At 36.1% G+C, this 14551-nt stretch overlaps 1 protein-coding gene across 3 annotated transcripts in view; it reads right to left on the reverse strand.

Annotated features, from left to right (window-relative positions):
* The window catches only part of LOC145462896 (rho-associated protein kinase 2-like), a 31151-nt gene that overhangs the window by 15058 nt on the left and 1542 nt on the right, over window positions 1-14551 (reverse strand). For 2 of the 3 annotated variants that reach the window (XM_081446548.1, XM_081446546.1), the window contains exons 5-24: window positions 13240-13317; window positions 12751-12808; window positions 10271-10388; window positions 9280-9364; window positions 8990-9046; window positions 8303-8390; window positions 7479-7520; window positions 6833-6929; window positions 6502-6593; window positions 5830-5933; window positions 5156-5211; window positions 4265-4313; window positions 4127-4168; window positions 3355-3443; window positions 2771-2819; window positions 2236-2316; window positions 1746-1787; window positions 1443-1640; window positions 897-965; window positions 413-509 (exon numbers count right to left, since the gene is read on the reverse strand). In XM_081446548.1, coding sequence (XP_081302674.1) covers window positions 413-509; window positions 897-965; window positions 1443-1640; window positions 1746-1787; window positions 2236-2316; window positions 2771-2819; window positions 3355-3443; window positions 4127-4168; window positions 4265-4313; window positions 5156-5211; window positions 5830-5933; window positions 6502-6593; window positions 6833-6929; window positions 7479-7520; window positions 8303-8390; window positions 8990-9046; window positions 9280-9364; window positions 10271-10388; window positions 12751-12808; window positions 13240-13317 — 1591 coding nt within the window. The remainder of the gene's footprint in view (window positions 1-412; window positions 510-896; window positions 966-1442; window positions 1641-1745; window positions 1788-2235; window positions 2317-2770; window positions 2820-3354; window positions 3444-4126; window positions 4169-4264; window positions 4314-5155; window positions 5212-5829; window positions 5934-6501; window positions 6594-6832; window positions 6930-7478; window positions 7521-8302; window positions 8391-8989; window positions 9047-9279; window positions 9365-10270; window positions 10389-12750; window positions 12809-13239; window positions 13318-14551) is intronic. The other variant, XM_081446549.1, reaches the window with a different exon arrangement.

Genomic DNA, 14551 nt, shown 5'->3' on the forward strand with positions numbered 1-14551 from the left:
ATTCGAGATGCCCAGATAATTTGCCAATAAATTAAATACACTTTTTAGTTTCCAATTGGAATATTTACTGCGATGATCATTCTTTACTTCCATACACTTTCCATTCTACCAAAAACTTTGGTGATCCTAAGGAAGCTATCCTAAATGGACCAGAACAAGAAAGCTCGACACGAAATAGCAAGCTGGGCCTCCATGGTTACAAGACAGTGAAAAAAAAAGTATGGTTCATGAATCATTGCCAAGACTTTTTTTGGGAGGGGAGGCATCTTTCTGGGCAAGTGAAAATTACACCAGGTTAGTGCATTTTGAGAGTCACCCGCCCAAATGGCAAGTGCTGTCAAAATTTAGTTTCCAACACTGTTTTAAGATTTTACATGATCACTTCTTTATAACACTGGCAGTGACAGCTTACATTCCATATCTGCTTTAGCACTATTTGCTTGATTTCTCATGTTCATTTCCGCTTCAAGATTTCCCTGCACCTTGATAAGCTCTCTCTCTAAGCCAAGCTGTTGAAAATTGGTCAAACCAACACAGAGTTAAGAAAGAACAGAACGTGAAGGCAGTACATAATGATAACAATCCTCACAACTGCCACATGCATGAAACAAGTAGATCACTGAACAGTTGTCAGCAGATAAATTCTAGTTTTTGCAAATCGCATTTTGATCAGTTGGTATGGTTCCTAGTATGTCTGTTCTCCTATCAAAATTGATCATTAAATGTTACTTTTTAACTAATTTATAATAGGACTTTTGTAATAGGTGAGAGTTTATGCATTCAATTTCAAATTGACAACGAAATTCTTAACACTGTGTAAAGTTTAATATCAGAGAAAACCTACAAACGAGTTTGCAAATCATAATTATTTCAACACACCATGACATAACAGTTACCTTCTGTTCACTAATGATCCTATTCTTGTCTTGTAAATCCCCATATGTTCTCTCCATAACGGTGTATGACTACAGGAGATAATGAAGGCAACACAATCATTGATATAAACACAAAAATGTTGCAAAAATATCACCTTATTTATCAGGGGGATAAATCACAAAATCCTACCGTTTGGGGGCAATTTGTTTCGAAAATAGTCCTAACACTATTCCACATTGTAGTTCCAGAAAATATCCATACCTCCCCCACAGAAAGAATTTTTTGCTCTTACTGATCAACCCCCCTCCACCCCCTCCCCCCCAAAAAAAAAAAAACCCCAAGGGAAATTGGGGGAGGAGTATCCGGAACAACACAATAACAGTTTTGTGCACACGATAGTGTCATTTGACTACAACTACCAGAGCTCATTTCCCAGTGTGGTTTAAACAACAGTTGTCCTAATTAACATAAGAAACTGAAAAAGTGAAGGATTCTGGTAGTTGAAGTCAAATGGCGCTATCATGCAAATCACCTATTAGGCATCATTTACTGCAGATCAAACATACCTTCTGTAAATCACTATGTAATTTTTTATCCTTAGTATGTGCATCCGTTTCCACTCTGAGTTGTTCTGTCAGCTCCCAGACCTGCTTCTCATACTGAGTTATCTTTGATTGGACACTCTGTGAGGACTGTGAAATTCTGTCCCGAGCATCAAGTTCTGCATCAAGACGGCTCTGTAGTTCCTGCACTTTGCCTTCAAGCTTACAAAGTTTCAAGAATAATCATGGTTACCAATCTGTATACGAATCTGTTGAAGCAGTGATAAAAAATACCCAAATACAAAATTAAGTAACCAAATTACTTACTTTTCTCTTGGCTTCAGCTTCAAACTCACACCGCCTCTGAGCCTGTTTAGTGAACCAGTAGCAAAAAAATTATCAAATGGATTTGATGAATTTCACAATCCATCACAGAGGGTTTTTTTTCCCATCCTTTCAAAATCAAGGTTATCCCTTTGTCTGTGAAACAACCACTACTTAGTGGAGCTATTTCTTGAGTTAAAATGTTTGCATAAATAAATGCAATCATGCAATCAGACACCACCCTAAACAAGAAAAGATCTTGAAAGTTCCACAAATTCAAAAGTTATCATAAAAAACCAAGATGACATGTCCTGGGAAACTACAAAGAAATAATCAGCCTATCTCTTCTCTAGATCAGTTTTCATCAACAGCTTTATTCTAGAGAATTTTTCTCTTCTCAGAACAAATTGTGTCTACTGACAGTACAGTATGCATATTGATACAAAAGGAGGCTCCCGTCCATGGCTTAGTTTGTAATTACAGAAAAACCTACCTCTTTTAAATCATGTTTAAACAATGCTGCATTTCTTTCAAGTTCTCTGTTTAATGATTCTACTCTTCTTTTTGCCTCAGACTGGAAAATAAAGATGGTGTTGATCAATGACTGAGAAACATTCACTTCACATGACAGGATGACAGTAACTGTACCAGCAAAATGATTCCCATTTCATTGTCAATGACAAGGAATTATTTCTGCACCTAACCTGTGCTTTTGTATTTAGGTTGGGAAAAACAATTAAATGAGTTACTCAAAGCACTGTTCACTACTGCTAGGACACCTGACAATTTTCAGGCTTACACTTTGACCAAGCTGTAACTATGATGTATTAGACTAAAAGTCATTCTCACTAGCCCAAAAAGTGTACACCTGTTACGATACATCTGTATTCAGAATAAATTTCCTCGCAATTTTTGGGAGAAACTTCACTTGCCCATTAAGTGTATGAAGGACAGAGCCCAAAATTAGAAGATTTTGCAGTTGGGCTAGTGGGCTATCAGATGCAACTTTCTTTGCATGCTTTTCTCACCTCATTGTCCAATTCTTTCATGACTTTTTCCAGCTTGGTGCCAACCATTCTGAAGAAGCAAATAACAATGCGACTGCTGAAAGGCAGCTTGTTGGAGGACAAAACATCACAGTACCTTCACTAAACCTAATTAATAGCAACTCCAGTGCAATCAGACACAGCAGCAAACTTGCACAAAAATTCTCTCTAAACTTCTCAAACTCATTAATAATTCATCAAGTTAAAACAAAGGAAATCACAACCATGAAGGAGGTTTAGATACCCAGTCTTAATTAGCATAGATTTTGACAATTTTGTTTCTCCCTTTTCTCCTTAATTTTTGTTTCAATTGAGAAGATATATCAAACACCCAAGACAGTGTTTTGTCGGCTATCCAAACACCTCAGATGTCTTCAAAAATACTCCGCTGCATGTCGTATTTTCCACTCTCTTCTCATCGTTTGGATTTCCCGATGAAACACTGTCTCTCGTGTTTGATATATTATGTCAATCTATACTTGACAATCACCATTTTTTGACTTGCTTAAGTACTTTAGTTGCTGTCCTTACAAGTGAAGCATGCCATGAAGCACTGATTGTCTAACCTATAATTATGTTCCACCTCATCTTTAGATTGCATTTCAAGTGCAACTTGTTCCTCTAATTCTCTCAGTCTACGGTTAGTAGCTTCAAGCTGAAAGATTAAACATTATATGTATAACCATATGTATAACCATTAAAAATAACATTTCCTGTTTAATGCAATGGGAACACATTTGACATGTGTCCATTATAAGGAACAACTACAGCTCACAGTCCTTTGTTTTAGACAAAACTTTCTAGTTTTTTCAAATTTTAAAAGCGACATGATTAAACAGAAGATAACACAAGTAAATAGTGCCCACGTCAAGAGAAATAATGCTTGTAATATTGTGGGTGTCAAATTAATCCTTCATTTTGGTGCAAAATTCCAGCATTAATTTATAATTTCACACGTGAATTTACAAAATTGCCATGACAACACTAGGCGTGACATTTCTTGATACAATAAACAAGTCAAAAACCCACAATTGTGAGTGTAATTTGTCACCCATGATATTACAGTGGAACCCCACCTTACGACCACCCTGTTAATACGGCCACCTTGTTATTACGACTACTTTATTCTGGCCAGAACAAAAGCTCAGTCAGTCATTTTCTTATTTAAAGAACCCCTTTAATATGGCCACCCTGTTAATACGGCCAAATTTTTGTGGCCTGTTGGTGACCAGATTAACGGGGTTCCACTGTAAAAGGTAATCAAATAGTATACTCATGAAATAAGGAAATAATTTTGCTTGCATTTTGTCAAAATTCTAATATTACTATGACTATTACCTTTGATCGGCTATCATTTCCACCATTGGAACTATTTCCATCCTAAGGAAAACAAGATAAAAATTACCTCATCTACATGAGAAATAAGGTATTATAAAAGGAAAATTCAAAGCAACGAGAGTGGATTGTCCTTTTTACCCTCCTCACCATTCCATCAGCACCACCCGCACCTGGTGAGACATTCCATCTGCAAACATGACAATTAGAATTAGAACACAACAGTTTCAATCACCCTGTAAGAAGCACGAGATGCGTCTTTCTTGATTTCTTATTTTGTTGGCTCAAACAAAATTTTAAGAAAAAACCCATTTGTTAAAAGCACAATAGAATAGGACTTACTATTGGTCCAGACATGTTTATGTCATCCATTCATTTTCACTAGTTTTAACATTCTTTGTGGATTGACACAAATTTAGCATGTGTTGCCTTGCATAAAAAGAAAGTTTTCCCATGCATGTATTTTTGACATACAGCAAAGCCTTTCAGGCAGTCTTGACTGCATTGTATGCTTAGTACTAGCAGGCAGAAATACATTCCAAAGGAGAATTAGGAAACAAGATCTCTTCTATATTCCAGCAAAATTAGAGCCTGTGAGGAAATGTCAAAGGAATGCATTTTGCACAGCTTTCTCTGTTACACTGTAGGTTACTTTTGTCCAGTATAAAGGGTTAAATTGCTTGCTTAGAGAGCACTAACAGAACATTACCCAGATAGCTAAAGCAATGCATGCAGCTTACTTTTCTCTCTTACACTGTAGGTTACTTCTGTTTAGTACAAAGGGTTAAATTCCTTGCATATTTTGTATTAAGTGCGCATCACAAAAGTGCACCTTCCAGCTCAAACCACATGTTTCCTGGCTACCAAGTAATACTAAGGCGTTATGTGTCTAATGGCGCATCAAGGACGGTTGATGATGACCAAGTAGTCTGAAACTTAATAGCTTACTGTAGTCTCGTACAAGATTTTATTCAGTTTATTTCTCACGATAACAGCACACATTGTAATTGAAAACAATAAACCTTCACTTACTCAACTTCCTCTGAGAATGTAAATCCTATAAAAGGTAGATGATTGCCAGCAAAAGCCTGTTAAGTGATACCAGATCAAATTTAGTATCCTTTCTTATTATTATTTACCCTTGTCTAGATTTCATGCAAGAAAAAGTTGTAAATATTTTAAGACTGTTTTTTACAATAACTGTCAAATTTCTCGCATGCTGATTGGCTCATTTTTATCATCAATAAGAGTACAGATGGATAAAATTTTAATTTATGCAAGCTTTCAAGTTCAACTTTCAGCTGTCATACTGTCAATTTTTTAACCAATGAGATTTTATGGACCCTTTTAAGTAGCCAATCAAAAAGCGAGTTAAGCTATAGACACAGTTCGCGTCATTTTAAATAAAATTCACTTATCTTTGTTTACGGCATCATTTCCCCTCATTTATTCCCGGAATTTGACCATTTTGGAGTCTTGTTATTGTAAAAAACAAATTGACGTCAGTTTTTTATGCGTCTGTCCTCTTATTGATGATAAATTTTGTAACAACACTGTCAAAGTTTACTGCGGAACCACTCGCCTGTGGCTCGTTGTTCCACAGCCACTTTGACAATGTTATGACGCAATTTATCATCAATAAGAGGACAGATGCATAAAAAACTGGCATCAATTTGTTAAATGTACACAGACTACTTGAGGCATACCTTTGGAGTAGGGAAGAACTCCTCTCCACTGTCTGGCTCAGGAATGTCATCAAAGTGAGAGTAATCATCATCACTAGAAAGCTCAGGGACCACAGGTGGAACAGCTGCCACAATAATCAAAATATAGATTGATTAGAATGCAGACCTCAGCTTCAAAAACATATGCACCTAGCAAGGTAAAAAGTGTGATACAGAAGTAAGATGGAACCAGCTTGTATAGCATATTAGATAGTATCAGATGAAAGCACTGCTTAGAAGCTGTCTTTTAAATGGGTTCATCTCCAAATTTACAACATAGATACACAGAGTAAAAAATGACCACATGAAAGTACTGCTGCTCAATATCTCTCATTTGACAGGCCATTTACTAGCATAGTGTGAAGACTTACAAGCTTGAATTATCTTTTACAGGTTGATATAAAGTACCAGATTAAATTACTGCTCAATTTCTTTTATCTAAATGCTCACAAACTAGTACTTCACACACAAGACTTACAAATTAGAATCACCTTGTATAGCATAATAAATACCAGATAAACATTACAAAATTAATATGATCACAGTGTCAAGTACATTACTTGCAAAAGTGCCCGAAATAAAAATTGTCCAAAATGTTTTGCAAGTAATCAGATTATAAAAAACCTTTTATTAAATCCTAAGCATTATGATTACCATCTCTGATGGAGTTCCAGTCCCACTGGTCATTGAAAAAAAATCTATGCTTCTGAATCTCTGCTATGCCTCTTTGGCCAATCCTTTGAGTTCTACAAAAAAAAGGAAAAAAATATACATACTCCTTAACCTTGATGATCTTTCTTATACTTGAGAAGAAATATTAAAGAGAACCATTTGTGGATTATTGGTATTTTTATGCTTGTTTATGCAACCCTTGTTAAATGAAGACCTTAATTACTTACTATGATGACATAAGGAAAGTAATTTCAAAGTAGAAATAGCATTCCAAGCCTACCAGGAAAATAAAACTAAGAGATATTGTAGTTACCTGTCAGTGAGAAAACTACAAATTAAATGCTTGGCATCCTTTGATATCTCAATGTCATCAGGAAACTGCAATGAATTTTTATGATCCATAATTTTTCCTGTACAAGGGAAAGAATACAGGGTTAAGCAACCAAGTAATAATGTTGAAAACCGGAAGTCAAGTTTCCATTTGGACTATTTTCTAGCCTCAGGCTCTGAAAGTGACTAGGAGTGTTTCTACCCGTCTGTCCTCCAAAGGTTTACCCCCAGAATTTAAACTGCCAATACCCAATTGAAATCTGACTAAATCATCTTGGCCAAGAAAACAACATATTTAACCTAGCAAGGGATTAAACCCTAACTGCTTGATTCAGAGACCAGCACAAAAGCCATTCCTCTACCATGCCTTTCGCATCAACAGCCGATATGTCCCACTTTTTATTATACTTTCCACTGAACGCATATGCACAAAATGCATTATTCTTCAATTCAGTCACTGTAAGCCTAGGTAGCCAAAGATATTCAGACTGAAGAGAACACGACTAACTTGTGTCAAACTTCTTAAGTGGGCTGCTAGTTTACAATTGAAAAATTGTCATACATCTTTGTATGCAAACTTCAGTTCTATCAAACAGAAGTCCTGAACAAATAATAGTGCATGCACTCACCGTAAGTGCCTACAAGTGAGTCGGCATAAAATGGCGTATCACCTGAAATTACAATAAAAAGACAGTTCAAAATACTAAAGAAAAGGCCACGTACAAAAACGACAATTCTCACAGTCCACAAAATACTGGTATTTGAACAAATACAGCAATGAGCAAGGGTTCTACTGAAAAATTACACGGGGAATATGATAATAATAATAATAATAATAATAATAATATATATATATTTTTTAAATTTTTTATGGGGCAAAAGAGGAGTGTTTATTGTGACAAAACCTGAGCTAAGCTTTACAAAATGCTATAATATTTAAATAATTTGATGTCTGTTAAACCTGTAAAACATGTTTCCGTATCTAATCATGATATCATGGTTACTACAACTAATACTAATACTACTATCATCATCATAACATTAATTAACATTAACATTAATAATAATAATAATAATAATAATAATAATAAACACTGTAATACATGTACCAGCAGCTTATACCAGGCAAGCAAACATCAAAGATGTACCACTTTGCACAAAACATTATTTCACATATCAGTAAACATTGAACAATAATATTTTTACTCCTATGCAAACATTTGAAGATTTTTGTAACCTTTGTCAGGCATTCTTTCAGCTTAATAAAAATAATTCAAAAGTCTGTGTGTGAATCAATTCATCACAAGGTAAAATTAAGGCAGTGGTCCATAGATGCAAATGATCTTAATTCAAGCCGTCTAGACCATTACACACCAACTCACAGGGTGCTTACTAGGGAACTGTAACATTGGGGCAAGTGTATTTATAATACAGAAACAGTAATTCAACTTACCAACCAGTAGCTCATACAAGAACACTCCTACACTCCACCAGTCACACTCACGACCATAGTAGCCTTCACCACCCTGAGACTTGAGAACCTAATGTGATATGGTAAACTAAAGGTCAGTGTCCAGGAAAAATGTACGATCTGCTTCGATCGGATACACAAGCTCTTCCAAAAGGAAAATAATAAAGTTAATCCAAGCTGTGGGAGTGCACTGGAGGTTTATCACAACTGAGCTTAGTTATATGATTTAGCTTCAACACATCTCCACTAGCTTAGTGATAGTGTCTAACCTTTAAGTTACTATCGCTCTTAATTAAACAATGCTCTGTCTATAACTGGTACTGTTACTAGTTATATTTCTTTTTATATTTATATCTATATATTTTTTTCTCTTTCCACCTCTTCTTTTCTTTAATTTTCCTACAACCGATTCAAAGCGTAATAATTCTTACATAACTACTCAGCTCATTTAGTTTTTACTATTTTGAGTAGTTTTTTTGCTTATTTAAGTTTAATGTATTCTTTTTCTGAATGATTTTCTCTGTATTATGCAAAATAAAATGATGGCGGTGGTTGCTGTTGTTAACAACTCTTGTCCCCACAGACCATGATTATCCTCCCCCAACACCAGAAGTCCACAATTCTCAGACTTCTCATCAAATCTGACGGCAAAGGAGGACTGTTTCTTACCTCAGGAGAAATATAATCAGGTGTACCAACCGCTGTATCTGATCTAACCATACCATCCTACAAGATAAAGTTTAAGGTATGTCAGTTAGTCCCAAAAGAAGTTCTCATGCTGCATTGAGAGCAAGCAAAAATTCTTTATTAGATCACTACACAAGGCAAAATTGTCACAGCCTCAAAGAGCGAGATCTTTTAAGGAACACGTCTTAAAATACATGGCTGTTCCTAAAGAAATCTATGAATTAACTGCATGAGCATTTGTACTAACTCATTAAAAAAGAATTAGATTATACCTTGTCCATTCTCATGCAAGTTCCAAAGTCTGCAAGCTTAAGATGGCCTTGCTTGTCAAGAAGCATGTTGTCTGGTTTCACATCCCTACATTAAAAAAGTCACGTCAATCTTCACTAAACAAGTTAAGGCTTAATCATTCCAAAAAAAAAAGGGTGACCAGGCCATCCAGGCCATATTTCAATAGTCACCATGTTTGCTTTCACCTGTGAAAATTGGGCAAGTGACTTAGCTTTGAACAGGCAAAGAAGTTACAATCTATAGATTTAAGCTAATTTCTTATTATTTCTGAAATTGTTTCCATAGTTAGCATATTGAAAAAATGGTCGCTTTCAAGAAACTATTCAGAACTATAGCTGTATCAATTAAGTCTTTCCATAAGTAATGTGCCTTTAGATAAAATTGTCAGTAAAATAATTTTATCAACCTTGTCGACAAGGATAGCACATATTAAACTTATGACTGTCAAACCAGTGGCCCTCAGATTCCCACTTACACTAGGGGTGAGAAATGTCACTTTGGTTTTTGTCCAGGGATGAAAACACATGAACTTGCAGAAAAATCCTTGGATCAAGGACAAAAACCACTAACAAACTCACATACAATGTATGGTACCAAGTCCAGAAATCGAACATGGGCCACATTGCTGGGAGGTTCTCAACACTGTGGTTATATATCATCCTCACAGATGCTCGACTACTGGGACAGGTTAATTTTCCAAGTTGTACCTTCTTACAATACTTGTTATCCAATCAGAATAGATGCTATAAAACCACAATTTTATCAAATGAGAACCAGGGACTTTCCCAGGAGATACACGTAAAGGTTTTCCGATAATAATAATAACAATAACAATAACAATAACAATAACAATAACAATAACAATAACAATAACAATAACAATAACAATAACAGTAACGGTAACGGTAACAGTAACAATAACAGTAACAGTAACAGTAACAGTAACAATAACAATAACAATAATAATAATACCTGTGAATAAATCCCATTGAATGGATGGCATCAAGGGCTAGCACCACTTCAGCACCATAGAACTTGGCCCACTTTTCAGGAATGTCATAGTTACTCATAAGGTTGACCAAATCACCTCCTGCACAAAATAACGGGTTTTAATTCATCAGATCCTACAGTGTTTCATGCAATGTCACAACAACAAAGTATGAGGGCTTGTTTTTGTTTTGTTTCCTCCGAAATGAAATGGTACTGGTTTGGCTTCAAGGGTGATGTATTTACATAGTGGCAATGGGTGATTCCAGAAAATATCTACCCTATGACACTGGCAGCTTTTTGGAATTCTGAGGGCAAAGGAGGTTCCTTGAACTGGAGATCCAAAAGCATGGTGGGCACTTACGATTGGAATTCAGAGGGCAAGGGTGGGGGAGATTTCTAGAGGGGACAGACAAGTGCCTAAGTGTAAATGAACTGACAACACTGCTGACTACCACAAAAAGCAAGATACAAGAGGGGCATCGATCAATCATGCATGTGTTAACATTCATTTACAGAGGGAAAGCAATAAAGTCTGGGTTGTACATTGGGCTCCACAGGCCTTAAAGTTGATGAATTTCTTGTCAGAAAACCATTTGTGACAAAGGCCGACCCTATGTGCCAGCAGTATATATTCATGAAGAAATCGCTTTGGTGGCATCTGAGCAAGTGTCGTTCATAGTATCAAAGGTAAATTAGGCAGGATTTACTCAGGCATGTTCTAATTTCCATAGTAATTAACAGACAAAACGATTGAAATTTTTATTGATCCTTCACAAGTTTAGATGAAAACTAGTTGCAAAATTGCGACTGAAGAGGAGGAAGCCTTAGTCGCTGAACATTTAGTCACAAATTCATGTGATCAAATCGGTCACAATTTTAAGTCCTGCAGACAGTTGGTAAACTTCTGGGAAGATGTAAAAGTGTTAAATCTCTTTCATTGGAAGTTGTAGGGTCAAACTAGGATTCCAGATGGCTGAAGTAAAAAGCAGGAATCCAGAAAGGACGGCAGGTTGATGATTTTGGAATTCGGAGGGCATGGGGGATAGAGCATTTTGGAATTTCCGATGGAAAGGAGGTTAAAATGTTCATGCCACCCCTGGTAAGGTATGGATATTTTCTGGAATCACTCAATAGTGATTCTAAGCTAGACTGAAACAATATAGTATGGAAAAATACACAGGTATTACTCTGCTTGTATTAAAACTTGATGCTGTTAGATGCAGTTTAACAAAGTTAACAACAAAGAGCAGCTGGCAGTTCTGGTCGGCGGTATCCATATGGTATTGCAGGCTCAGTGCACTTCACCATTGTACTAGCATGTTCCAGCATGGCAGTCCCTGGAACATTTTTTGGTTGTAGGATTAAGCAGCTTCCTGCACATCTTTGGTCTATTCATCAACGTCTTTCTGCATCCCCCCCCCCCCCCCCCCCCACCTCCCCTCCCTGTCTCCACTGTTAACTCAGTGTGATGGGTGCCTGGAAGACTGTGTTGGGGCTCATGACTGGGTTGCGGATATTGCCGGCCATGGGAGCATTATACTGTCTAGGGGCCAGCAGGTCACAGTGGAGGCCCCTGGATATCCCAGGCACCCATCTTCCATACAGCATGATGCAGTTGTTAATAATATAAACACAGCAGTAACATTTCTGCTAAAATTCAGTTGGTCACAAGAAAATGTGGCAAGGTCCACCATTTCAGCTCTTGCCTAGCTTGTATGAAAACAGGGAATAATGCTCAAAATGCTCATTTCTTTAATATAACGCAAAACATACTCATGAAAGGGAGTTCTATGTATTAAAGTAATAATTAATAATCAGTTATCATGCAGTGTATTCTTACACACGAGTCTCCCCAGATTTCCCAACACCTGAATAATTCCAAAAACAAGACACTACTTCTATCTGAAATAGCTCTTTATCATCTGTTTAAAGGGATTTTTTTGGTTTGCTCCATTTCAGGCCTCATTTGTTTAATTTCTTTGGACTAACTAAACTGCACAGACCAGAGGTTTGTCAAGCATGCATTTCAGACTGTACACTACATTGTAAATAAACTAAATAAAACAGTCTCAATTGCTTTATGACAAGGTCTGAGAAACTCCTGCTCTGTCTCAATACTGATTCTGCTCCTGCTGTACCTAAGTTATTTAAATCAGACGTTGGCAAAATTCCAGCAGCGTCATGTAGACCATTCCAAACTGCGATACGGCAAGCTAAAAATTCAGAAGTAGACATGCATACCTCCCCTATCAGGAACACTCCTTTAGGGAGGAGAAATGTTTTGTAGAATGTTGCTTTTATTTTGGTCTTAATCAACTTTTCATTCAATATATCTGACACTCAAACACCACATCTACATGTACAAACAAGACACTTGATATTTGCACTTGCTTTTCAGAAGTCAGTCAAGTTTTCAAAACAAAATTTACTCTAGTAGAGACCTGTATTGTACTGATATTTACCTGCCATATAGTCCATCACCATATATAAATTTTTAGCATCTTGGAAAGCAAAGTGTAACTGTGAAAAATAAACAGAGTTTGTAAATAAGTCTATTATTAAGTGTATTTTTCAGACCGTAAAAAGAAATCCTAGTTACCCTTTCTACTTTGCCTCAAGATAATTATAAAAATAACATTGGAATTTTAATCAGTCATTTCCCTTAAAAGAGTCCAGTTTCTTGAAAATGTAGATGAGCTTTTTAAATCATTCTGCTTGTAGCAACCTGCCATTATTAACTCGTCATTTACAAGTTGTTATCATTGATCTTTTCTGTCCTATTGAAGTAATAAATGTGGTTTTTCCTGGTTGCTATTCTATTATACCCTCAGAAAGTTGATGTCCTTAGATGAGGTTTCCATTTACCATGATGTCAGCTCTTGAATAAGATCAAATTCAAAATCGCCAGGCACATGAACGAAACAGGCAAACAGATGACTTTAATTGATTACCTTAACGATCCAAGGACTGGTAGTATGAGCCATAATTTCACGCTCCTCCCAAAAGAATGCAGAATCAGATCTTTTGATCTATGTAATGAGTAAGAGTGGCAATTAATTAAAATAATTAATATATATCACCTCATATTACAGACATCCAAGTTATAAGGACAAGACAGGACAGGCCTGTTTGTCCCAAGCTTACAGAAAATTAAACCTGCTATATGGACATCTTGGCAATACAGACAGTGGGATAACAGTGGGATAACAGAATGGTGGATTGCAGAACAAGCAGTCAAGGTTCTAGCAGTTGCCAGGGTAACCATGTCGGACACTTTTCTCAAGTTTCAATTGAGTACAATTTTATCCAGAGATAACTTAAACAAATAAAGGTTTAATTATTATGATCCACAGAATTTCTCCATAATGGTATAATGGCTGAAAAATACTTCATCTAAAATAAACATTCAAATAAAATGTGTCCAAAATGCTGGGGTGCGAACATACTTTTCACCTGCTATTGAAGGAATCACTTGACATGGAATGCAATTATGAAGTGAAATGTACAAAATAGTCAAAGAAGAAAAGAAGTTAATTTTGTGTGCAGAACAACTAAATGTCATAGTTCCAGTAGTATTTTATGACACATTGCCTAATGTGCAACTTGTAATGACAATATTTGGTGGACTGAGACTGCAGTTGCATTGAAACCATCCAGTTAATGTTGTGTTAGAAAACAGTCACTTTTGCTTCTACTACTGAAAACTTTATACTAATGATCCTTGAGAATTACAATTAAAAAATGATTGATTTGCAGTGTAGAACACATGTTGGGTGTCTGACAAAACATTTTTGCAAAGTACTAATACACTTACTGAGTTGATCTCGTATTTTAATTTCCATTCCACCCCCCTCCAAACTGTATCCCTTTAGCAATGCAAAAACTATTGCAAAGGGATGTAAATCCAGTTAATAACACTACAATTGTAGGGAAAATACAAGCATATTAAAGGCTTTATTTTGCAGGTAGGTGAACACAAAACCAACAGTAAATAAGCATAAATCAACATTCTCAATTTATCCCAGGTATTTAAAGAATTGAAACCAGGGGCGACTTTTTCGCTAATTTGTTTACAACGTAATATTCGTACATTACAAATCTAGGGTCGGTATTAGAAGCATGTCTCTAGAACTCGACATCTAAGCTTCACCAGTTCAAAGCATTATTATTTAACTAAATCCTGATCGTAAACACAACAACCATATGGGAAAGTGTACATTCTTGTACAGGCGAATCAAGTCCAACGCGAAAGTCACATTAATT

This window comes from Orbicella franksi, chromosome 12, assembly GCF_964199315.1.
Source record: "Orbicella franksi chromosome 12, jaOrbFran1.1, whole genome shotgun sequence".
NCBI lineage: Eukaryota > Metazoa > Cnidaria > Anthozoa > Scleractinia > Merulinidae > Orbicella > Orbicella franksi.